At 34.2% G+C, this 27,584-nt stretch overlaps 2 protein-coding genes across 3 annotated transcripts; one reads left to right on the top strand and one right to left on the bottom strand.

Annotated features, from left to right (window-relative positions):
* Positions 1–555: 555 nt before the first annotated feature.
* Positions 556–27,332, top strand: LOC126369572 (membrane alanyl aminopeptidase-like). Of its 2 annotated transcripts, XM_050014053.1 has the most exons (14): positions 556–1,132; positions 10,218–10,391; positions 13,275–13,592; positions 14,384–14,573; positions 14,824–15,083; positions 15,350–15,542; positions 15,913–16,093; positions 16,679–16,776; positions 16,970–17,158; positions 17,271–17,449; positions 17,578–17,697; positions 17,770–17,890; positions 18,066–18,169; positions 26,649–27,332. In XM_050014053.1, the coding sequence occupies exons 1-13, from the start codon at positions 678–680 to the stop codon at positions 18,156–18,158; spliced, it is 2,571 nt and encodes an 856-aa protein (XP_049870010.1). In that variant the 5' UTR covers positions 556–677; the 3' UTR covers positions 18,159–18,169; positions 26,649–27,332. The 2 variants fall into 2 exon arrangements, with proteins under 2 accessions (XP_049870010.1, XP_049870009.1); XM_050014052.1 differs by lacking the exon at positions 26,649–27,332 and having other exon boundaries at positions 18,066–18,296.
* Positions 19,677–26,277, bottom strand: LOC126369798 (membrane alanyl aminopeptidase-like). The gene is made up of 14 exons (XM_050014362.1): positions 25,646–26,277; positions 24,121–24,279; positions 23,604–23,888; positions 23,257–23,437; positions 22,909–23,180; positions 22,617–22,785; positions 22,368–22,545; positions 22,175–22,278; positions 21,775–21,975; positions 21,438–21,631; positions 21,068–21,241; positions 20,759–20,905; positions 20,139–20,214; positions 19,677–19,929 (listed from the first exon to the last, which is right to left on the bottom strand). Exons 1-14 carry the CDS (start codon positions 26,275–26,277, stop codon positions 19,717–19,719), a joined length of 2,985 nt encoding a protein of 994 aa, XP_049870319.1. The 3' UTR covers positions 19,677–19,716.
* Positions 27,333–27,584: the final 252 nt, after the last annotated feature.

The following is a 27,584-nucleotide window of genomic DNA, read 5'->3' as shown; positions in this document are numbered from 1 at the left end:
CTCCACGCCACAACGCTGTTGCGCCTTCTTCACTGATAATAATTCTGCAAGAACATTTTTTTATTCATATATATAATATTTTTATTTATTATCCTGATATGAATGTGAATATAATTTATTATAACGTTTAGTACTAGGCACCAACTGGACTGCACCGATTATTAATTTAAGCCATATTGAAATAGGTACCCTTTTCGTTGGCACTTCTTTAATCATAATCAAAAACATAAAATATAAATAATAAATACCGAATAAACATTATAAGTACAAGTAATTATTATTTAAATTATCTTAAGTCGCTTTATTCTAACAAAACCCGCACAAAATTGATCGATGCCGACTGAAAAGCAACTCCTCTCGTAGTCAAAACCTGTAAAAGGATGGTAATTTTATTTCGTTAAGACGTATTTTAGTCGCTTCCAAGAGCTCAAAAGGTCCAATAAAATTTCACTTGTGACATCTAAAATACTTTCAAAAAGAGCCTTATCAACGTAAGAGACATAGGTCAGGTTATTTTGGTCGAAACGGTCGAACTGTGTAGCGTTGAGGTAGCGTTGATAGTTGGCTATAGACATGCAAACCGATTTCGCCTGCGGCGCGAGCGGACGTGCGTTTGCTTCATAGGCAAAATATCGGCGATAGCATAATCTCGGAAAAATAAATGACAAAATACAAAAATGTTTCTTAAAGTGGCCTTAGCACTGTGTCTAGTGACGTCAACCACCGCGTTTTTCATAGAAGAAGAGTGCCTTAACTATACTGTGTACCCTGTACAATACGAACTCACGATCATCCCTTATGTATTATATGAAGGCAGGTCATACTACGATTGTGAAACAATTATTACTGTTATTGCAAATGCGCCGAATGTGCAAATTATAGAATTGGATGCAAAAGATTTAGACATTAAAACTGTTAATGTTTATTATAACGACAGGGATATCATTAACAAATTCAGGCCGTTCGAATACAACGGAAAAGTTGGGAAGTTGTACATATATTTGCGTGAAGCATTGCAACAATACAGTATTAGTAAAATTCAATATAACATAAAGATTTCCTTCAGTAAACAAGTTGAATCAGATAGCAGTAGCGGGATTTTCATCGCACCTTACGAAGACGGAGGGACAAAGTAAGTCAAACTATTGTCATTTTTAAATCCTTCAACATTTAAAACGTTATTTGCTTGAGATAATTCGTTCATTGTAAATAATATACACGACTTGCATTGTATTATTTTTACATTCAGTAGATCATATTGAATAAATTAGAAACTGAACGTCGAATGTTCTAAGTAAAAAATCGGCTGAAGTAACCTACTTTCAAAACACAGTACACAAACATTAATTATGTATGGGCCCTATTTACTTTACGAAAATACTGAATATTAATTACGAAAGCAAACATTATTACTACAATGAATGGGTCTAAAATACTAATTTTGGTATTATTATTATCGTTAATAGAACTCTGTAAAGATACGGCGCAAAAATATATAAACTATTTGTAAGTTTATATTATGTGTTACCCATATTTTATCTTTATTTATGACTTTGACCTAGACATCCCTATTTGGCAAGGCTTAGATTAACCGAGCCTTGACCTTTTCATACTAAATTGACCCTTTGGCAGCAAACTGTGTTTTGCAGGCAAAAGGGGATATCAAATAATACGATTTTATGCACTAAATGTTATTAGGTAGTTTTACCTTGTTTATATATTTCTTTATTTCGGAAATATTTATAGGCAAAATACAATTTGTGTATAAAACTGATTGTTGATCTACGCGCAAATTAAAAAAAAATAAAGCCATTATTACAAATATATATAAAAGTGAAATCAAGGTACGCTTCAATCTTGCACTTCCAGGTTTTTTGGTCTTCTTTCAGTCGATGGTCGACCTTATCAACCCCATGATTATTAGTATTATAAATAATAAGATTGTTAAGTAAATAGTATGTTTCATCTTCATAGTCTACGCTAGAAACACGTCAGAGATCCTCCATGTTGATAAACATTATAAATTAAGTAAGTAACTATCTGTTTATTATCAATCTTTCACTTTATTATAACTCCTAAATAATTGATAGAGGAAGTGTATTTATGTCCAAAAATTCGACAAAATGTGGTCAGTCTAAACTGGCAATTTCGTGATGAATGCATGTTATATAAACATTTTCTTCTGACCGACCTTCGCAAGCCATATGAATTATTATGTATTAGCAGATACGAGAAATTGATTATCAACAAACAGAGTACTAATGCTTTAGTTAGCATAGGAACGACAATTTTCTATATGTTCCGCTATGTATTCTAATAAGGTACCTAGCTTCCATAATAATTACCATGCAAATCTGGTTAGATGACGTTTAATATTTAGTCAGGGTCATATTGACTTCACTTCTATGCTGGACTTGGAGTGAATGAATAAAACCCGTTCAGCTGATCTTCCCGAGCAAGTTATATATTCGGACAGAGACATGGTGTCTATTCCACTTTATGGTTCTTGGTTATTTAGCACAACTTGAACATTTAATGATGGAATGGTGTTTCATTAGAGTTTGTAAAATATTAATTACTTAATTTTAATATCAGTCAGAATCAATATTCCGTAGCGCGGTGAGCTCCGCGTGGTATTCTTATGGCAAATATGTATTTATAATGTATAGATAATAATAATAATAATTAACGATTAACGGATATTTGGAAAATTAACGGAAATTAATGAGATCGTTAACAATTTTTAAAAATAACGAGGAAGTTAACTTTGTTCATGAAAGCCCATTAACGGTATTGTACCTAGCTATGCACATGATGCAAAAAAAAATGAATGCATGAATGAAAAGTTATTTGGGAATGCAAATAAAATGACTAGAAACGTATTGACGACGTCGCTATTATAAGGTTGTTGTATGTTTATGGTCGACACCTACTCTAATTCACAAGACATCCACGGAACTATAGCCCAAGGTATATAATAAACTCATATTGCGTATTTTAAAGTAAACACAGATAATCCCTTATGGTCATGTGCTGTGTTACCAGCTGGCCTTCGAGCCCACGTGTGCTAGGATCGTATATTATTTATAAAGATTTTATAGCATTCCTTTTATATAATCTACATTTACTACATTATGCTTAAATAGATTTAAAAAATATAATTATAAAATTACCTATAAAAATAATTTAGAAATGTATAAATAATTTGTTGTGACTGGCGATGAAGTTAAAATTGTGTTATTTAAAATGATCAACGCCAATTCATTGACGAAAATTCCGAATTTTGTAAATAATGACGAATAACATTTTTATTTACAATAAAAATTAAAAACGTAAATAAATTTGGTACAATTTTTTTTTTATAACTATTTGTATTTAGAGGTTTATATTTATCATTGTTACGGTTTATTTATAGCCTCCTTCGTCTCGGATCGTTACCCGTCGCAAATGGGATCGTCTCATCGATCGATCATATTTGCTCTGGCAACCCTACGGTTAAGTTGTAAACAAATTAGCTCTCGTAGTTTTTAATTATTTAAATTAATTTATCGTATATAAATTCATAAAAAACCAATTTCGTCATAATATTCTTATCATATTTTAACAATATTGTATAAATTTGTGTGGTTATAAGTGCTAAAAGGCGTTTAAATTGTGATAAGTGTCTTTGTGTCAGTTATACCGTTACAAACTCAAAAGTGCGTAATCTTTTCGGAATCTATAGTGCATTTTAAATACTTATTAAAGAATAACGATTATCAAAATTGTAAGTAACTACCACTCTTTCTTTGGTGGCTTCTCACTGACACGTTTTCTTTTCTTTTTGTTGCCTCTAAAACACTATGAGTACTATGTCTTCTATGACTACTCGCAGTGTGGCAGCTCGTAAGCTAGAAGATCAATTAAAGCTGACTTTACTAGAACTTAAGAATTCTAAAGCGTTATGTGAGCAGCTACTATCAGAGAGAGAGGATAGCGAGAAGGAGGTATTAGTCATACTAGAACAAAATAAACAATTAAAGAGTGAGATGGCGGCTTTACATCAGCGTTTAAATGATGTGGAAGACCAAAATGACCAGCTACAAAGAACGGTGCATGTGTTTGACCGGAGCTGCGATGAGTTTGAGACCGCCCTCAAGCGCACCGTTGTTCTGGAACGCGAGCTGCGCGACGCGCATAAACAAATATCGGACTTTGAACTCGCGGACAGTACTTCTAAAACGTCTCGGACACAATCGCTGTTTGACGAGCTGATCACAGACTCACCTGACTTGGTCCCTGCCGCCACCCCATCTCACGAGGTGTTGTGTTCAAAGAGTAACCTCACTTGTGACTCACCACAAGCATCAACTTCACACCACCACTTGTTTAATACGGGGCAACATCTATTGAACGAAATTAATACTTGTACCGTAACGTTAGAAAACCAAACAAAAAAATATGAGTGTGAAATTGATCAGCTCCAGGCACAGATAAAAAAACTGACAAAATCCTTAGAAAATATGACACTGGACTACGAAGTAGCTCAGAAAACTATTCGAAAGCACGAGCTGGCCGCTGATAAGTTAGTGAATTTGAGTTTTCACAACGCGGAACGCTTCGATTCACTAATTAATCGTCAGTATAGTTGCAATCATTCATCCTCGCAGACTGAGCGGCCTGCTCGTGTTTCCGAGTCCTCCCCGCTGTCCGCGCCCGCGCCGGCCCATCAGCTGGTACCGGCGGCGCAGGACTTGCTCCTCACACCAATTGTTAATGACAATAATACGTCCTTCTCGTCGGCGACCGGGCAGGCGGCGCCCGCGCCGGTAAACAAAGCGCAAAATATTATTATGTTTAGTGACGAAATTGGCAAAACAGTGGGTTTACAACTTAGCCATTTCTTGAGGCGGGCAGTAATTAATAATTGTATGCCGGGTGCCTCCTATTTAGACATTTTAAAAAGAATAATTTCTTATAAATTCTCGAAAAATAGTACAATCATAATCTTGGCCGGTAGGAGAGGTAACGCGAACAAAGAACTACTTTCCCATTATATTTCCTTACTTAACAGCCTACCGAATGTAGAACAAGTGATTTTGTTTGCATTGCCTTTCAGCCAAAGTCAGCTTAATTCCGAAAATAAGTTTAGGCATGATCTAAACCTGACATTGCATACTTTAGTATGCGATTATTATAATAAATTTCAGTTCATTGATACGAATTCCTATGTTAGGAATTTTTATTTGACCAAAGGTAGATATTACTATCTATCTAACTTTTACAAAAGACAAATAGCGAAGTCGCTATCCTTTTTTTTTACATTAGAATCAGCCAATTCGTTGGCTTTTAACGCGTCTGCTCCTATTGAGCAGCCTATTTTTATTTCTGACATTTGTAATTTAAATTAAATTTAATGACAACAGAGAAAAACTTTGGCTGTAGTAAGTTAAATGAGGACATATTAAATATAAAATGCAATAAGAAAAATACAAATGTAATCAACCTGGTACACCAAAACATACAAGGAATATTGGGCAAGGAACTTGAAATTGAACTTTTTTTAAACAGTAATTGTGTTGATATTATGTGCGTAACTGAACATTGGCTAAAAAAACATGAGTTCGTTTGCTTCAATAATCACCAGGTTGCCAGCTCGTACAGCAGGGAGACGGCTATCCGTGGCGGTTCATTAATATTAGTACGTAATTGTTTAAAATATAAGGAACGAACGGATATTGTAAGTCTCTCAGTTGAGCGAACTGTTGAGCTAGCCTGTATTGAACTCAGCCGGCTTATTGTATTGAGCGTATACAGACCCCCCGCTTCATCTTATGATCTATTTGAGAAAGTTATTGATGAAGCTTTATGCAAATTATGTAATAAAAGCAAACATGTTATCGTCTGCGGTGATTTTAATATTGATATTCTGGAAAATTGCTCATTAAGTACTACATTCAAATCTTTATTTCTGTGTTATAATCTTGTAAATCTTTTTTCAGAACCAACCCGAATCACGTCACAGTCCGCGAAATGTATCGATAATATTTTTAGTAACTTAGAACCTTGTGATAAATTAATAATTAATAAATTAAAGTCAGATCACTGTGGTCAACAAATATCTTTCAACTTATTTGTTGACCGCTCACTGAAAAAGGATGTTACATGCAATCCCATATCAAGTAGTCGTTTAGAACAATTCAAAGATAATATGTCAAACAAATTACCAGAACTTCCTTACTGTGATGACCCAAATTTGTTATATAACTCCCTATTTAATCTAACAAAATCGGAATTTAATAAAGTATTTAAGGCAAAAACAATTAAGAAAGCAGACACACCAATTTTTTGTGACTGGGCGACGGTAGGAATTTATAAGAGTAGAAACAGGTTGTATGAACTTTACGAAGAAAGAACATACAATCATAGCGTAGCTTTTCACGACTATGTAAAACAGTATTCAAAAGTTTTCAAACGTGTTTGCGTTACCGCGAAGGCAATGTTTGTTAGCAGTAAAATTAAAGGTAGCTCAGATATTATTAAAATGACTTGGAAAGTTATTAATAGCGAAACTGGGAAAGTCAAAGCACGCGATCTCGAGTATCAATTACAAATTGACGGTAAACTACTCACAAATGATAAGCAAGTTGCTGAAGCTTTTGAAAAATTCTTTACTGACATTCCATTTTCGACTACCAAGGACTTGAAGTCATCTCCTGCACTCGCTCAATCACTTGTAAGGGAGCACATAGATACGTCCAAAGTAGATAAACTAACATTTACACACGTGAGTCCTAGGGACGTCTTAAGAGCTTTTAAATCTTTAGAAATCAAAAAGACTGCAGATCTTCATGGTCTCTCTGTTAAAGTCATTAACTCCGTGATTGATTGCATAGCTCCCTATCTATCATGTATATTTAATAAATGTGTAGACAATGGTGTGTTTCCAGATTTAATGAAGCACAGTAAAGTCATTCCATTGTTTAAAGCTGGTAGTACTTCTGACCCTACTAATTTTAGACCAATATCTATACTACCCACGCTTAGTAAAATATTTGAAAAAATTTAATACTGCAATTACTTCAACATTTCAATTTAAACAATTTAATGTCTAATAAACAATTTGGTTTCACAAAGGGTCGCTCAACAACCGATGCTGGTGTTGAGTTAATAAATCATGTTTTTCAGGCTTGGGAGGAGTCCAAAGATGCTATTGGTGTCTTTTGCGACCTTTCCAAAGCCTTCGATTGCGTTTGTCATGATATCTTGATCGCGAAACTTCGTCACTATGGAATAACTGATAATGCCATCGCTCTTTTGGAGTCATACCTTAGTGGCCGCGTTCAGAGGGTTGATGTGCATGGCTGCAGATCGTGTGGATCTAACGTCACTATAGGCGTCCCGCAGGGCTCAATTCTAGGTCCATTTCTATTCCTAGTTTACATAAACGACCTACCTAGTCTTGTAAAACATGAGGTGGTGCTGTTTGCAGATGATACCTCCTTACTTTTTAAAGTAAAGAGACGACAAGATTCCTTTGACGATGTAAACAACGCCATTTCAGAGGTAGTGGATTGGTTTACTGTAAACAACCTGCTACTTAATGAAAATAAAACAAAATATGTTTATTTTACGTTATCGAATGTTAGTAGGCCCCTCGATTCTATTATTGTAAAAAATAAGGAATTGGACCTCACGGATACTGCTGTATTTTTGGGAATTACTTTGGACGCTAAGTTGCAATGGAGTCCTCATATTGATAAGTTGTCCAAAAGGCTCAGCTCAGCAGCATTCGCGGTCAAAAAAATTCGTTTAATAACCGATGTAGAAACCGCGCGATTAGTTTATTTTGCCTACTTCCACAGTCTAATGTCGTACGGCATCTTGCTGTGGGGTCATGCTGCAGATATGAACAGCATTTTTGTTCTGCAAAAGCGAGCCATTCGGGCGATTTACAAATTGGGACCCAAGATGTCACTTAGAAATAAATTTAAAGAAATTAATATTTTAACTTTGGCATCACAATATATCTTTGAAAACTTAATATATGTAAAAAAACATATAGGATTATTTGCAAAAAATAGCGATCGGCACATTGTTAATACCAGGAATAAAAATAAACTTGCTTTACAAGTCAGTCGATTACATAAGATTACTAAATCTTTTAAGGGGCAATGTATACGTTTTTACAATAAGATTCCCATTGACATTCAGAATTTGCCTTTCAACTGTTTTAAGACAGTAGTTAAACAAAAACTTTACAAAAAAGGTTATTATAAAGTTAGTGATTATTTAGAAGATATGAATGCATGGGATTAACTGTCTGAGAACTGATATTAGGCAGCTAAATTACTCAATTGTATACCAATATTTTATGTTTATTTTTATTTTTTTAAAGAACGTCTAGGGCCCTGTGCCGAGGTTTTTCTTGCAGCTTCTTTTCCCCGGCTATACAGGTTGTGAGAAGCTGCAGTAGTTTTAGGCGGATGAGACGTTCGTTATGTAAAATTGACGATTCAAAGTGTAACTATGTTACCTACTGAATAAAGATATTTTTGAATTTGAATTTGAATTTGAATCTCTGTCAATAATGTCGCTACCGATTAACCGAATACGACATTTAATGAAAGTTCAGCTATTAAGGCAATATCGTTACTGTAAATATACTATTTAATTCGGTTAATAATAAAATAGTTAATTTAATTTGGATTCACGTCGCATTGCCGTACATTTAAATTATTATTTTCATAATTTGACTGATATTAAAAGTTCACTAAATTGACATAAGTATAACTGAGCGTGTTTCTAAATTCATGCCTTAATTGATCATATACACGTTCTCAGGAATATACTTACCTATAAATGAGATATTTCTAGAAACGGACTATTATGTACCTACTCAAAGCGATAACCGAAGACAATGTTCCAAAAAAAAATGTTCGTTTCCATGTTCGAAATTCAAAAACGTTCCTATTTGCCTGCAACTCTATCATTGTCTTAAGCCACAGACTCGAGCTTACAAATCAACTAATTTAGGTATAACTGTGTAATTGGTCTGACTCGGTCTGAGTCATTCCCATTATAAAAATGTCAGGGGTCTTTGAATGCTGGATACTCGCGACCTTGCTGCATTGTGGGTGGAAGTTCGCAGCTGAACTAGTTTTTGTTACTATGTATTTAAAAGGAAACATATTAACATTGCATTGAACAGAATTTGGATGACAGAACAATAGCAACATAATAAATATACATGGTGTTATATAAGAAAATACGCAATTTTTGGCTAAAACTAATGATCATAACATTATTTCGTCCAAACATTCGTCCAGGGCCAAAATAATCTAGAGCTAGATCTACCTGCAAACCAAATTAGATCTAAATCCTTACAGACGTCTACGAGTAACTATTAAAATTTGTAGGTTTATGACTAAGTCATTAAAATCAAATAAACAAAACAAACATACTTTGGCATTTATAATTTTGTTACGGCTTTAGACGTAGCAAGGTTGATTCGTAAAGTTTCCAATCATGTTGAGAAAAATCTTAATAATAACTAAGTCACTTTAGTAAGGTAGGTTCTAGTATTTTAAAGGAATTGTATATTATAAAATATTAATTACACTTACCTGAGGAATACAATTAGATATTTTTCGAATAAACTATATAACGTACTTACACATTATATTTCAAGATTTTAGTTTTAACCCAGACCAAAAATTGAAGGTGAGATTAGACAAATAGATACAAGTTCCCAAAATATTTGTTCCCGCTGTACTTCCCCGACCTTGAAATAATAAAATCAAAATAAACTCTACTGAACTAAAAATAAGATTTGTACTTTCGTTGGCGCTTCGTGTTGTTTATTTATGTTTGGTTGCCAACTGTTTCTAAGAAATTATTCTACAGTATTGGAATTTTCAGTAGTACACAGGTATTTCCAATTTGGAAATGATTTTGTCGTGTTATTTAGGTATATCGTTGTAAGAATTTAAGAATGAAGTTGCTTTTTCCATGTTTAGTACTGTATCCACCTCACAAATAAAAAATAAACCAGGGATGAACGTGGATTCAGTAAAGTTCAATCGAATTGTATGATAATAATTGGTTTTTATTATGTAGGTTTATTTTTGATTTATAAGGTGGTATGGTATGAAAACGCGCGTAACTCGCGTCATCCCGAGAAGGTCTGTTGTGGCGTACTTAATTTAAAAATAATTTGATTTTATTTTTATTTTCAGACATCTCTTTGCGACTCGACTATCACCGAATAAGGCGAGGTACTTCTTCCCATGCTTCGAAAATCCGAGGTTTGAAGCCGTGTTCAAGTTTAGAGTGTACCAGGTTCCCAATAGGAAAGGCGTGCAGTATGCCAATACCAGTCTCGTCATTGCGAAAGAGCAGACAAGACATAAGTAAGTACAACACTTGCATTACTTATCCCTAAATAAGCGTATTTACAGAAGTGGGAGTAGGTACTAGTTGATGTAAACAGCGCTCAGCTTTTTGGAAGTTCATTCATAAAATTTGTTAAGGAAGTTCCACGCGGATGCAAATACTAAGCATTGGATTGTCCGGCAAAGTACTGAATGCTATCTGAAGTAATCCCAGTGAGTCACATAAATAAGGTACCTTAAACAATCAAGATATAGTTAAGAATACTCAGGAGACAAATAGCAACAAATATTAGAATCCAATGTAAAGTTAAGCCATCGTATTACAATACTTATAGTTATACAAATATATACATACTTCTTCTTCCTATCGTGTGGGTTGTGAGGTGCAATACCAACCTCGTCAACCCTGGTGTCAAGGTTATTATTGAGCCATCAGTACATTACATCAGTAACTAGTAACCGGGACCAACGGCTTAACGTGCCTTCCGAAGTACGGATCGTCTTACTTTCCGATAATCAGCCTGTAATGTCCTAACCAAACTAGGGGTCTCAAAGTGATTTTTGTGATATGTCCCCACCGAGATTCTAACCCGGGGCCTCCGGATCGTGAGCCCAACGCTCAACCACTGGACGACTGAGGCCGTACATACATACTTAGGGTGGTATTAATAAACTAATCTCAGTTAATACTGCCCTCAAGATCATGCTCAAGTCCCTGTTTTATATAAGTACTATCACTTAGGTTGATATTAATAAACTAATCTCAGCTTTGAGACTGCCCTCAAGATCATGTCAATGTGACAGTTCTTATATGTCTGAGACAAACAAGAACAACAACGTTATTCAGTGCAGCTGTCATTTTATCTAAAGTGATGGACCGTACGATGAAATTATAACCAACTATAAGGGTGGTATTAGTAAACTAATCTTGGTTGAGACTGCCCTCAAGATAGAAAGTGCATTTCTTCGAGGCAATGACGTCATAAATCGTTTGAAACAGACATATAAGGCCAATGATTTATAGATACCGGGACTTAAGCATGATCTTGAGGGCAGTATCAACTAAGATTAGTTTACTAATACCACCCTTATAGTTGCTTATAATTTCATCGTACGGTCCATCACTTTAGATAGAATGACAGCTGCACAGAATAACGTTGTTGTTCTTGTTTGTCTCAAACATTTTCTCTAGAAAACTTACATTCATAAAGATCTTCACTTACTATCATTTCGGATACTTATTTCTCACTAATTGTAAGAAGTTTATCTACTTTCGTACTTAATCTGGGATGGAGAAACTTTTCCTTGATTGATTATAACGCAATAATAGACTGTAATGGACGGATCACGATGTCGACCACAAATTGACACCATTCTCAGAGACCACGTTCGTATTCCTTATACGGTAGCTGGGCACTGGTTCAAGTCTTGACTGCGGCGCGAGAGAAATCTGTCGCATAGTGTAAAAACATAAGCAATAGTGTAATAACGTGAGATTGAGAGAACAGCCTCCGTGGTCTAGTGGTTAGAGCGTTAGGCTCACGATCTGGAGGTCCGGGTTCGATTCCCGAGGGGAACATTGTCGAAATCACTTTGTGAGACTGTCCTTTGTTTGGTAAGGACTTTTCAGGCTTGAATCGCCTGGTTGTCCGAAAAAGTAAGATGATTCCGTACTTCGGAGGGCACGTTAAGCCCTTGGTCCCGGCCATTAGCCGTAAAAACACCTCCACTTACCCGCAGTGGAGCAGCGTGGTGGAGTATGCTCTATACACCCTCCGGTTGATTGAGGGGAGGCCTGTGCCCAGCAGTGGGACGTATATAGGCTGTTTATGTACTTACGTGAGATTTGTCGATATACTGATAAAGTGGGTAACACATTTGGATCTTATAATAGTTCCTTATTATTAAACAGTTTATTTGTAATTTTGCCTACTCAAAATAGCATTGGGTATCATCGTGACGTGATATACTTAGTACAAGGTTTTTTAAAAGTCATTTTTTGTAATAATAAACTAATCTCAGCTGAGATTGTCCTCAAGATCTTGCTCAAGTTCCATATGAGAACTGTCACATTGGCATGATCTTGAGAGCAACCTTGAAGCTGAGATTAGTTTATTAATACCACCCTTATTAATGACATTTAAATGTCACAATTTCAATAAATAATAACATAAGTATTTATACAATACTTACTTTAAATACTATTCCGAGAAAATATTGTTCAATCGTCCGGTTAAGTAGTTAAAATAGCTGAAGCAAAACTACAATATAAGTCACGTCATAAAAAAAGAATATATATTTTACCTCAGCACTTGCTATCAAGTTAAATTATGATCCGATACAAGTAGAAAGATACCTAATCACTTACGGTTTACAAGCCAAATATATATATTTACAAATCGCAGTGAGAAAAACGCACTTCGTACCGCGAAAGTTGATCACATTTTCCTTTTCCGACTGTGGCCATTTTAGGTAACAGTAAAAGCTACATACTGGCATATGAATATTGATGTTTTAGCAATGTCACTGGAAGATGTAATGACATAACGTTACGTCATAAGCTCACGACCATGTACCCACGTTTCACCAAGCTTTTTGTTGGACCAACGAAATGTAAATAACAAACGAAAGAAAAAAATAAGCTGATATGTTTTTTGAAAATCTAACATAAGCTACATAAAACATAATATATTATGTCCTATTCGTATTTCAACTTCATAACAACAGTTAATTGATATATTTTTTATTTTATGTATATCGTTATATTTTTACTAAACAATAAAAACGTCGTTCTAAATTTGAACTGAAACTAAAATCTGTGACATCACAAAATCTGCAATTGTTTACCTAATAACAACTTCATTAAAAAAATAAGAATCACGGGTTTTGTTTTATTTCCAGAGTCAGAGATGATTACGTCATTATCGAGTACATACCATCTTCGCAAGTGGCTTTACACCAAGTTGGATTCCATTACTCGCAGTTTGGCTTCCGCCAAGTGTCCGCCAAGAATACCAATGATACCATTATTGTATGGGGGCCAAATAATAAACTGAAATATTATGACTTTATACTTATATTTGGAGAGAAGATAATGAACATGATTCATGAGTATGCTTCAGTAAATCGGCCTCTGGTGTATGGACCAATAAATATCGTTGCGGTTCCTTTGAGACTTGATGGATATGAAGTTGGGAGCTGGAATCTTTTGACCAATAGGTAAATGTATAAAACATTTATTATATTATAAGAGTTCAGAACTGGTATTAAGTAACCAAAACTAAATCCAACCAGTCACGCAAATAAGCCTTATGGCATCTACTGATACACAATAAAAGTAAAAAATACTAAGATGTTGTTAAAAGCAATGATCATTTATTCTGTATCGTTTTCAATGAACACCTGATCCATCATGTGAAGTGTGTAAGGTCAAACATTGCAAACAAACCCATTCCAGCTGCGACTTTGTAAACAGTTCTTGTATCTGCTTAAACAATGCAGCGAATGTTTGGTATTACCAAGGACGTGCTGTATTTTTGTACAATAGTTTAAGTATAAACAGTTGCTATGTTAACATTATCAAGATCCTCAGTAATCAGCATCAAACTAATTTGCTGCAGTTTGCTCCATCGTCCTTCAAATATTACAAATTTGTAGCAAATATTACAAATTTGTAAGATTGCGCTAACGAAGTGCACGTATTATAGAGATGGAGATAATTTATATTTTTATAAACATAAGCTAAAAAGTCAAATTACGTGCTAATATAATTAGCGTGCTTTTATTATACAAATTGCTATCGTTGTTTTATGTTTTGTTCTCTTCTTTAGATATGGTCTTTGCCAGCCAAAAGTCCTCGTTTTTTAGCTAAGGTTTTCAGTTAATATAATCTTGGGGTAAAACAGGTTACGTCAAGTTAAGATCATGTCAAAACAAGTAACTTTCTATCATATCAACAACTACAATAAGAATAAAAGTAATAATAATGTTAAATTTTTACTCAATTTCAGAGAAAATAGGTTAACCTACATACCGGAGTTCACGAGTATCAAGCAAGAAGAACACATGACCTTTGAATTGGCTCAGCAGCTATGCAGAATTTGGCTGGGTAACCCTGGAGAAATCGAGAGGACTAGATGGTACGAAGAGTGGTTCAAAGAAGGCGTCTCTACCTATTTGGCCTACTATTTTTTGACTCAAGTAAGTTTTAATCGATTGTAAAATTGTTATTATTCCAACAACATTTCAGGTTTTTAGCAGCAAATATAAGATTTGTAATGTTCTGTACTGAAATCGGCGAAACTAAAAGAAGAATACATTGGATATCATAATTAAATATCATCTTTACCCGTTGATATCTACTGCTAGACTACTTAATATAATATCATACAACTTAATTTTATATATAAAATTTATTTTTAAATATTTTTTCATATTTTTATATTTCCAGTATGAACAAGGGATTCAAACATTACGTCATAGAATACCCATTGGCATCCATGGGCTTCAAATGAAGAACATTGCAATGTCACAAGACTGGCACCACAGTACCCCAGCACTGATCACCTTTAACAGAACCTTGGCCGTAGAGATTCCAGCCAGATATAAGGAACTAGTGCAAATGAAAACAGCTTCAATATTGTGGATGATCGAGAATTGGATCGGCTCGGACAAGTTCCATATGGCGCTTGTGAGATATATTAACACCAGGTACAATGTTTAGTTATTTAAGACATTGCTTAGCAGGAGCACCACTCATGCAGTTTACGTCTAGAGAATAGCAATATAACAGTATTAAATTATTTTATCGAAAATGTAACTAAATCATTAGTTGTTTTAAATTATTTGAATTTTTTTGAATATATTTAAAGTTTTGAATGTGCCTTCTAAAATCTTTATTAAAATATTGTTTTATGTAATTCATTCATCATTTTGTAAGTTATTGGTTCAATAGTTATAACTATTCCTATTTTCAGACGCGGCCATTACATATCTCTAAAAGATTTTATGACAAACCTTGATCATGACACTGTGGAATGTCTCCACCAGTTCTTCAATGGTTCCACGGCGTCTAAAGTATTGGACTCTTGGTTCCATCAACCTGGATATCCAGTGATACATGTCAACGTATTGAGAGATCGCACCCCTAATGCTGTTCAGTTAAAACAGGTACATTAAATAAAATATACAAAATGTCTACGCAACTTACTTTGCTATCGAGTTCCTAGAAAAAGGAGACTACATACTTTCATGCATCTTCTTCCATATTTAGCTTATTTAATTTTATCCGTAATTAGAACAATTTTATTTTATACCCACAAGCAGAAATTTCGTTAAGTAATACTAATTGTATTTATTTAAATAATAAATTTCATCTCGCGTCAAATCATATTCAATAAAAACAAATTCAACCACATGCGTTGAAGGTATCCGTTTACTGTTTTATTGCTCAGGACTACTAAGTCACGACTCAATAAATCCTAGTTTCATATTGACTTGTATCAACCGATGCAATTAACATATCTGTGTTACATTACAGCACAAATTCAGCTTCGTTCGTGAGGACCGCGATTCGCACTACCTGATCCCAATATCATACATGGTTCAGAATAATCAAAATTGCTTTAATTGCTATCAGCCAAGATTTACTATCGATCAGACTTACACTTTCGAAGAGAACTTGAACGGTGGATGGATTATTCTCAACACAAACGCTTCCGGTAAGCAGCTTTTTAATACTTATTTTAATACTATCTGTGTCCAGTTTTGATTATTATTGATAGAGATTTATCAAATACAGCAAGCTTCTTAATAATTACTAATTGATTGATTCCTTAGCTTAGCCTACCTAGACTCAAATGTCGATTATTGGTTAGATACAACCACACTGTCCACCAAACATCTAATCAGAATATCAAAATATTGCAAATATCTGAAAGTTTGCAAACGCATGACCATGCCCGCCATCACCATTTATTTCTGGTTCAATGTTACTCGGACAAAATTAGATTTGCACACAGTGAATCATAAATTACAAAGGCCACGTTATATGCGCGTGGAATTTTTAATAATGATTCAATTTGTGATGGAAAATACATATTTAAATATACATTGTATTCAATAAAGGGACATAAAATGGTGCTTAAGATTGGCAAAGCCAACCCGACGTCTGAGAATGAATGAGCGGGGACAAGAAGAAAATATTGTTAAGAGTGTTAGGCAGATGTTATTTTTTTGTTGTTATATTACATACTTGTGTAACTGTGTATGTATGTACTAGTAACAATAATGCCATTTTGTTTCAGGATATTATCGAGTAAATTATGATACTTTCACTTGGAAACTCATTGCAAAAACTCTTAAAGAGGCTCATCTGTCTATAAACGAATTAAATAGGGCACAAGTAAGTGTTTTATATCACAAATATTTACATGCTTTTGATTAAGAGACCATAACTAAACCACATAATTCATATCTCTATCTTTATAAAGAACTAACTTAAAATAATTAGGTACTGAAACAATATTTGTCCCTGTAATATGTATAACTTACATTATAAAATATCATCTAATAAATAACCTGTATATTATTTTCAGATGGTTAACGACGTGTTTGCTTTGTATGCAGCGGGTGTGATGAATCAGTCGTTAGCAGTAGAAATACTTGACTATTTAGACCAAGAGTTGAGTCCAGTTGTGTGGGACTCTGCCATTTCAGGTTTCGACCTAATCAAAACTCCGGGAGCTAGTTGTAATATAAACAAATATTTGTATAAAGATTGGCAGGTAAATAGAAATGAGGACACTTGTGATAATAGCAGGCCGGAGGGTCTAGACAAATAATGTCTTTAATATAAGAAGATAATGTGTATTAACCGAATATTTTTTTTAATTACAGGAATTTATGCAAGCGAAAGTAGCACCTATGTACAATCAGATAGCAACTGAAATCGAGCAGCAATCTGTAAGCAGAATGTTTAGGAGCCATATTATAAGTTTCGCTTGCGCTGTAGATCTTCAACCGTGCCTTAACCAGCTAAGGCAATCGTACGATAACTATATTCATCGGAAACATAGGTATTGTTAATTATTATTTTGGTACTTATAATCATCTCGATCTTCAAGCACGTGTAGATTCTTCCACTAATTTAAATTTAGACGTCAAATAATCTTCACTACAAGTAATGTGCGTCTATTTTATACAGACTTGATCCTGATACTCGAGAAACTTGTTATGAGGTACTCTACCGTAGCGATGCTAACTTCGGAAGACAAGGATTCAACGCGTTTGAAGTCGAAGATAAAGTTAGTGCTGAGCGCAAAATGTAAGGATCTATTTAAAATGAGGAATGCGCATAATTATGTTCGGTAGCACTCTAAATTTATTTATTTTTCAGACGTAAGGAAAAACAATTTTTGTATCAAATTCCTATGGGCAGTCCCGTGTTGGATCGATTAGTTATGTCTACCACTAATGCACCCGATTCGACTACAGAAAAGAAAGAAGACACTGAACAGGTAAATTTCTCAAAAAGTCATTATTAAAAAAAAATATAAAGTAAAATCTATTATTGTATGAGATCATAGAAAAGTTCTTTGTACAATCATTTCGGAAAACAGCAAGTTAGGAAAACATAAATTGGCGATTAGTGCGGTGAATAAAAAAATAAAATAATAATAATTTCCTTTACAGCCTACGGTACCAGCTACTCATGGAGGTGCGACACAAAATTTTGCACCAAATGTTTTAGCATTGTTATTTTTTATCTTATGTTCAATGAGATAAATAAAAATATTGTAAGTACTTAATTTATTTACCTAATTGACTTGGTATAATACATACATGTATTTATTTGTTTATAGTTTTAAATTATTAATTAATATAGCAAAATGATGTATATTTTAAAAACATATTATATTTTAATCGTTGTTTTAATGTTCATAATCGTAACATTCCTTAAATGATTAATACATACAGCGATATTCTATAGTAAATAACAACCTGTCAAGTGCCTTTAAATGTATTTTTATACATTATTTTACGTGCTAACTTCAAATGTGCATTCTAGTCATATTTAATAATTATTGAAAACAAATAATACATAATAATATATACAACTGCCTAGAGGTTGTGCAAAATAAATTAAAAACCAAATTGTGTTCTAAGTCTATTTATTATGATATTTATCTCATAAGAACAATGTTATGCAATATTCATAAATACTAAATTTTAATTTAATTGCATTTTTATAAATATTTACCGACTTAAATACTTTAACGACTACATACTTGTAGAAATAACTCTTAATGGTAGTAACATATACGTGTAATATTAATTTTATTCAATAAAGGTTTTATTTTTAATTATTTATACTATTATTGCTATTAAATTTGAAGCAAGAGGACGCGTTTGCTTCAAATTTAACGTAACCTAAATAAAATATTTAGGTAAAGTACAAAATTCTAAACTTACAATTATGAGTGAAAATGCAGTAAAAATACTATCTAGTTTTCCTTATAAAAATATTTATATAAAGCAAACATTATTACCTCTACCAACACCATTACGAATAAATAGAAAATATTTTTCTTAAAAATTCATTAAAAATATAAAACAACTTTCAATCACTTTGTGCAATTTTTATCAATCAACATTTTTTATTAATAATCTATTATAATAATATATTTTAAAAATCGAACACATGCCTACATCAATCATTCTTATTACCATACTTGTAATAAGATGTGACCATCCAAATCAATATAATAGTTTGTAAGTATATAAAATGATATTTTAAATAACTACAATTTATGTTTACAACTAGACAACTAGGTGCTTACTTAGAATAACAATGCTTATATACTTATCGAAACTACAGATATTATCGCAGAAGATAACATTGAGTTTCTAACTTATTCGCAAAAATAATACCTATAAATATTATTATATAATTTCCTTACTTGCATCAGCTAACATTCAAATATTGATTTTATTCATATTTAATAAAAAAATGTACTTATAAAGTTATAAATATTTAAAAGATAATTATTGATAAGACTTATAAAAATGTAACTTAAATATAGTGGTGTAACAAGACATAAACACTTTGACATTGAAAAGAAATTGAGTTATGGCGAATTAGGCACAATTATATATTTTAGGCTTATCACCATAATGATGGCGTAGATGTACCCGTTACTCCTTAAAAATGAATTGCATATGCATACGTGGCTCTACCGTGCTAATTGCAATCATTTGATTTTCACGCAATATCAATTTGGGAAAAATGTCTCTCTCTTAACCAATTTCTTATCATTGCAAGTGCTTATGCTTATACGCAAACTCAACTACTCAAGAATGTGACAATAAATGTTAAACTTAGAAGGGCTAGGGATAACACCAGTTTGGGTGCATCATTTTCATCAATCCAATCGTAGACTTCTTGTAAAAAAGTCTCTTCCCAAATAAGGTTCTCAAGTGCATGGTCTTCAGCTCTCTCCGCCGCATCTAATGAGTCATCTAAGTTGTTGTTCCTATTATCAATCCACGCAGAAAGCTAGAAGATTGGAAAATATTCATTTTTTAATTAAAAAAAATAATCTAAAAAACATTTATGTCACGACGCTTTTATTCAATGTTGGATTTGTTATCAATTTAGCAGTAGAGAGGTACTTCCAAAAAAATAGGTTTCAGTCATATAACAATAGTTTTAAGTTACACCAACTTCCATTATAAGTTTAATAACCTATTTAAAAAGATACTTACATCACCAGTCAACCATCCCACTGCATTTTCAGCTATGAGGTATAGCAACTCTTCTAACTTCCGTGAACCGCCATACCTGGTAATTATATTAATTGTATTTAGCACATTTTGCAAAGAACTATACAACAACAAAATCTTCTAAAAATCGCCATTTATGTTCCTTATTAGATTCTGCCTTAATAAAAACTACGTGAAATCGAATGTGTCTTGGTTATTTATTCTTTGGATGTGCTATCATCATCACCAATTTAAGAGCCTCGCTCTTGTTGGTGTAGCATTCTCCATGCTCCTTTGATGGGCTAAAATATCCGTTAATAGTTTTTGTTTTCAACATATTTATACGATAAATACTGTGCATAGCCAGGTCAGATGCTTTTGGGAAGCTTGAATTTTTTACTTATTTGGTTGGATCTATAAAAACCTAAACACGTACAACAACCCGAAACGGAGTCACATTATGGAGTATGCAATACGTGTTGAGTGAATGGAGGAAAGTCAGCCCAGTAGTGGGACGCACGTTACAAGTATAGGCTTTTTATATTATATTAGCTATCTTTAGTCTGATTTTCAAATATTAGCTAAAATGATATTCTTTATTAAATAAAACGGTTGGTACTTACTGACTTCTTATTAGATTAGTATGCATTTGAATAAAATTAAATGCTCTTCGAGTGCCTTCTAAACTACTTTCAACAACTGCTTTAAATATTATAGACCTCTCTTCCATTCCATAAGGACTATTGTCTGCAATAGTTTCCGTGAGTAATCTGAAATGGGAAATTTAAAATTCATTAAAAATATTGATTATGAGATTAATCACTTATTTGTTCCACCAATAAACCCACCCACGACCCACGCGATAGAAGTAGGAGAGGTACCTTTTTGCATATATATAATTTTACTAGCATACTATAAAATAGCATACTTACCCTTGTATAGCATCGTCGTTTTGGGAACATGCTAAAGATTCCAAAATGACAATACGCTCGTAATGACTTAGTTCTATATCTAGTCTCTCTCTCAGAGCATCGCTGGCTTCATCGTTCTCTCGGACCATCGTACAATACACAGCCGGTCGAATATCTTTGGGAATATTTGGGTTTCTGTGAATAAACGAAATGTCGTTCTTAACTATCCTTGTAAGTACCTAAAATAAGTACCTACTTTATGTAGGTAAGTGTACTATTTCTGGTAAAACTATACTTGTGGCTTCAAACGAAAGCTCAGCTGTTGCTACCTTGTTGTCATAAGTAAACCATTATGTTATGCTATGTTAAGCTGAGAAATTACAAAACTTACACAGTTGGTACGTCACTATTAGGATCATAGAACCAATCAACAGCAGCTGCTATGCAAGGCTGGTAGTTGGCTTTGCATGCATGATCCATAATCAATCCTCGCGTGAGAGAGTTCATTGCTGGTTCCACAACATTAGGATCAGGGTAGAATCCATATTCATTTTCCGCAGCAACTATTGCTCTTCTCAGCATTCTCTAAATCAAAAATTATTCAGCGTCGTCAAATAGATAGTAGTGATAGTTGTCAGGTAAAAAAAAAAAAATATTTTTTGACGTGACTTATACAAATGGCATTAACTATTTGGCTGGAATTAAAAACAGAATAATCTGCATCTTACCACGTAAATATCGGGATCTAATTCATCGTCGTCGTCTTCATCAAGCAGAAAGTTGAGGCGTTTGCGCAAGAAGTCCATGTTTCTGACAAATGCTTTCCAAGGGGCATAGGCTGTTTCATGCTCCATAGTGAGAACTACCTCTAAAGCTTTTTCATAACTGAGCTTCCCGCCTCTTGCCAAGTTAAGTGCATCGTCAATAAACTGTTGATAAAAGACCAATTTTCATTTAATATTAATTTATCTTAATCCTCTATCCATATAATGGAAACTTGTGTGCAAACTTTTAACTGTCTACATCCTAGAGTTGAAATTCGGTGTCGATGAATCAGTCAGTAAGTGGATTAAGACTATCTTTTTGTAAAGATTAATTTTAATATACAACAAGTAAAAGTATACGTACAGTAGCTCTATTTAATGGATGAATTTGATCTCTCCGATCAGGATCTTGAAGAAACTCAATAATCCTATCCCACAGAACATCTTCGTAATTAACTCGATAGTAACCTGCAAAAATACAACATTTTTTGTAAATTGTCAATCGAAGTATTAATCAAAATGATACTCGTAATACTTTAGTTGATTGTACTGCATACCTTGTCCCTGGATGTTGAAAATTGGGAAATCGTCTTCACTCAATTGCATCGGTATTGTCATCATATTTTCTAAGACCGTACTGGGGTGGATATTAGTGAAATCTAAATCTACACTGGAAGTGTATGTTAATGGAATATGGTACACTTGGTCTGTTGATGTGGTAAAGCCAAAATGTTCCTGTAAGGGTAAAATTTATAGTGAAGAACGATAACATTATTTATTGAAATATAATTGATTAAAATACATACCTGAGTTACGACCAGGAGGCTTTGCCGTAATCCTACTAGAATGAGTGGATATCCTCTAGAGTTCGTCCATGGCTCCAGAAAATCATTAATGTCACCAACGTCCGTTCCCTCATTCGGTACACTATTAAGAATGTCGACAAAAATACTCGACGATATTGGTTCTAAAGCCCTGTAAATAAACCGTATAAGAAAAAAACTTACGTCAAGTATTTATTTTCTTAATTAAATAGTCATCAGTGTATTCACAAATTGCTATGAGTAAAGTATAATCACAATGATATTTTATACTCACAAATTATTGAGCAATAATTGAGACACCATTTGAATATAGTCAACTTCCTCATTGCCAAGAGTGAGTGATAACATTTTCATAATTGCTGGCGCCTTATACTTCATAACGCCGTTGATGTAATCTCTTACTTCGGGTTCATCAAATATGTCATCCTGAAGTTGTAATGGGATCCCCACTCTATATCCGTCACGGAATAAGCTTTCTTGGATTACGTCTGCTACAAATATACTATTCATGTCAAGCAATAGTGTATTATCGTCTCCTGACTGGAACTAAAGAAAAATAAATTTGTTATTATCAATCACATTTCCCCAAATAAATAATAAGTAGTATGTATTTTATATTTACCCCTTTGACCACTTCGTAAGCGGCATGACTACCTAAGCCATTAATAATCCATTGATGTTTCCAGTTACTTGGATGAATCACGTACCCAAACCACTGTCTCGCCATTGCTTCTGCGAGCTTCACCAAGCCAATCTTTCTTTGTTGCACTGAATGTATTGTTTCCATAAAAACGTATGGTTCCCTATGCACAAATAATTCGTTAAAATTCGTTGTAAACACGCTAATCATATTAAACGGAAAATCGGAAGAAGTTTTAGACTTACAATAGTAAAGCATACGAAAGTAGAGGCTTAAGCTTGCTCTGTGTGAATTATGTATATTACAGGACTCTAGCGTATTTAACTTACCATATGCAAACAGTTGATAAAGCGTGCCAATCGACAGATGTATCAGTCAATGCTGCTACGACCATTCTGCCGTCTTGATCACCCATAATCTCGAAGTATGGCTTGTTCGTCCATTCATTGAGGGCATTGAAAAAGTGATTCATTGCAATGGATGTTTGCGCATCCTGACCCAAACCGGAACGTCCAACGAGATGAACATCGTTGGTGGGAATCACTATGGTGTTAAAGTTATGTGCAAGCATGCCCCAAAGATGAAGTGGAGTTGGTAATGCTCGGAAAACATATCTGAAATTAGGTTATTGAATATCAAAAATTAAAACGCTACGGTGTATTGCTACGGTGTCGAGGATAACGATTATGCCAGCTTTGCAGTTTCCTGTTAGACATTGGCCCTCCGGGATATAAAACAAATTTCACTGTGCTGCATAGTGTGCGGGTGAGTGGTGTTTATGTATGTTCATGCGATTCTTCAACTAAAATTCTCTTAATCAAAGAAGTATATAAAATGTACACTCACTCATTGTTGCCAGATTCTTCAAGTTCAGAATTAGCTATTATGTTGTTAAAAGGAACATCAATGAAAGTGAACTTCACATTTGATGCATCTCTCAAGTCGTCCATGCAGGGAAAAACTCGTCGTGCATTAGTAGGGTACATATTCATTCCTATATATTCGCTGAAATCAAAAAATAGTTCGCTATTTCATACAATCCTTAATTATTTGTTCCAATCCAATCCAAAGAGTCAATTTAAAGACCTAGTCTTTTAGTATATGGGATTGTTTAGAAACACTTTTGTTTGAAACTTAACATCTTAATAGTGAACACATTTATTTCACCATTGATTATAATAGCAACAAGCCAACAAGTCAACTTTGATGAGAAGGGTACCTATAACATTGTTGATGTTACAATAAAACGTCATTTTGCGAATGATAAGTTTTAGGGTGGGTGTTTTTTGGCATAATGTAAAAGAAATAACAACAGAATTCTATATTTCACATAATTTCACTTCTATTTTTTTAGCTTTTGTGTACGGCAATTTGATAGCTATACAAACAGGGTGTTAGTGACATCATAACGAAAACTTTGAAGGATGATTCAGGTCATCATTTTGAGTCGATATCAAGTGGAATTTTCCGTCGCAAAAGTATGGAACGGAAAATAAGTTAAAAATACACTAAAATTTTCATGAATTTTCAAATCCACTTGATACTTGATATCAACTCAGAATCATGGCCTGAATCACCCCCCTTAGTATTTGTTACGATGCCACTACTACCACCACATCTTCTTGTGCATGTAAGTGACATCGTAACAATTACTGAGAGGGATGATTCAGCTCATTATTCTGAGTTAATAACAAATAGAATTTTTCATGGCAAAAGTATAGAATTGAAAATAATTTAAGAAAACACTTTTGCGACAGAAAATTACACGTGATATTAACACAGAATCAAGATCCGAATCATCCCCCTCAGTATTCGTTACGATGTCACTAAAACCCTGCATAGAGCCCAATTGATAGAACGCTTGCCTCTCACTTTGGAGGTCGCAGGTTCGAATCTAGCACAGGCCTAAATCAATGATTGTCGAATTTGTTTTCGAATTCACGTTTGGATCATAAATGATTATCACGTGCTCAGCGGTGAAGGAAAACGTTGTGAGGAAACCCACATTCCCCAGAAATGCATTTTCGGAGGTATGTGACCTAACCTGTACTGGGCTGGCAGTCGATTCTGTAAAAGTTGTACCTGTGAAATCTTCTGGTTAGGTAAGCGGACCCTGTGAAATACGGGATAATGCTAGGGAGATGATGATGAATGTGATAGCTATACATTATCCCAGATACTTCATACAATAATCGTTACATTACATGAAACCCTTCAATGGTTTTTGGCGTTTCAATAATAAACCCTAGCCTTAGGGTTGGTCAACCTCACACCCTACATAAGTTTGTAAGTGGTAGGATCTATGTAAAAACCTTTATTTTTTTCACAAAGTCATTATCCCATGGTTTTGACATTAAATATTAAAACTTACTGGTCATTGAAGTCGCCTTTAAAAATTCCAATACCATCGTTTCGTATCTGCCCATTGTACTCGATAATCACTCTATAAATTGTAGATTCTCTTTCAGGAAAGATTTCTAATATTCCATCGTCTACATTAAACCCTGTGTCGACTGCATTGTCTTCAGTGATTGTACCAACCCTCACTGAATCTATGTTCAGATCTTCGACATGAAATACCAATGGATCATCTAAATTAGCAGTAACACGGGTATTTATAGCAACTCGTCCCCTGAAACTGTTACCATCGAATGTTATTTGAACGACGTATTCTCTGGCTTCTTGTTCAGGTCGTAATGACCGGTCAAAGTCTCGTGAAACATATAACGTTGAATTTTCCGGTGAATCTACTGCAGTTGCGTTTATTTCGTCGGTTGCGTTCGACTCTTGTATGGTAGGTACATTATTATCTGCTACGCTGGATAGTTGTGTAGTGACAATAAAATCTTCCGGTACCACCAAATTACCAAAGTTTGTATCAGTCGTGACAAGCAACGGCCCACTGGATGCACTTTTTTCGATTGGTAACGATTTAGTAAACACACTCAATAAAAGCATATAGAGTATAAAACCGAACTTCCACTTATTTTTTCTCCGGACCATTTTGACGATTTAAAATGGCCGGCTTCACTATTCACACGATGTTACTTATCCGTCCCATACGATCGTCACGAGCCGTCACTTCAAAGCAAATGGGAGAATCGATCACTAAGGAGATCACAAGATGCTTGGAGATGTTGATAGTGGCACTTGAAATGCTAAGCTGAGATAAAAAGTTGAACGTAGGCGTGTACAATGACTGGTGATAAAACATCTGAAATAAAAAAATAGAAATTGGAAAATATATCGTGACCACGTAGTACACAAAATATTTATGATGCAAGTTTAGATTCAGTTATTTGATAGGTAGTTATTATTTAAATACTTATTGTTGTCAGACCAACGTGATAATCATGTTTTTCTTCTGGTTCCAGACCATTATGGACGGTGACATGGCTCACCACCCGTTAGTCTAGCAGAAGGCTCTGATGGGTGTGAGTACTTAGTTCATCATGCGATAAATGTCTCTGACTGTCCGAATTGAAAATAGAGTCGTCTTAATCTATGCTAAATTATGTTTTAAACCAAGCATGCATCTTTCCTAATTTGACTTGGTGTAGTTTTGCTTCGGACGGCATTCACTACTTGGCTGAATAAAAGGGAACGACTGAGAGTGTGTTTCAACAAGATAGGGGTTTGGCTTTATATTAAGTGGAACCAAAAGTGTGGCTGTAGCGATTAAGCGTTGAAGGAGTGAAAATGTCGACCCTACCGGCGAGGTTACTACCAGAAAACTGAACGATGACAAGACAAGCTATCGGCTGCCTCTAAGTATAACAAGAAAAACAGTGTCGTTAGAATTCAAACCGTCAAACGATTTGTTAAATTCTTACTAGATTAATTTTGCCCAATTTCCTAAATAACGATATTCTGGTGTCGAATATACACTGAATTGTTGGATAAATACGTAACATCCGCATTTTTTCTCCTTTCGTGTGAATGACATATCTTAAAGTATTTCTTGGTAGGTAGGTATATGATAAAAGCTTATCAGATAGTTTTATCTAGCATTATCGTACTTTTATCTAGATTTTGCCACTCTAAACTCAAAGTTGCGAAATTTTACTTTAAAACACGAATGGTGTACATGGTTTACTATATTGGTAGGTACCTACATAATGAAATGTTATACTTAATAAAAACTTTTGGGTGTGCCTTACCTATTTGAATTGTATTCTTCTTCAGCTATTTATTTCAATTGCGATAATTACGAAGGCCCATAAAATAAATACCTAAGCCAGGTATACTTATGTACATAAAAAAAGCCTAAAAAGAGAAGAAAACATCTTGACACCTTTTGTTCCAGTTCG

The sequence above is a fragment of the Pectinophora gossypiella genome, chromosome 9 (assembly GCF_024362695.1).
Source record: "Pectinophora gossypiella chromosome 9, ilPecGoss1.1, whole genome shotgun sequence".
Taxonomy (NCBI): Eukaryota; Metazoa; Arthropoda; class Insecta; order Lepidoptera; family Gelechiidae; genus Pectinophora; species Pectinophora gossypiella.
This window is presented reverse-complemented; position numbering and strand designations above follow the sequence as displayed.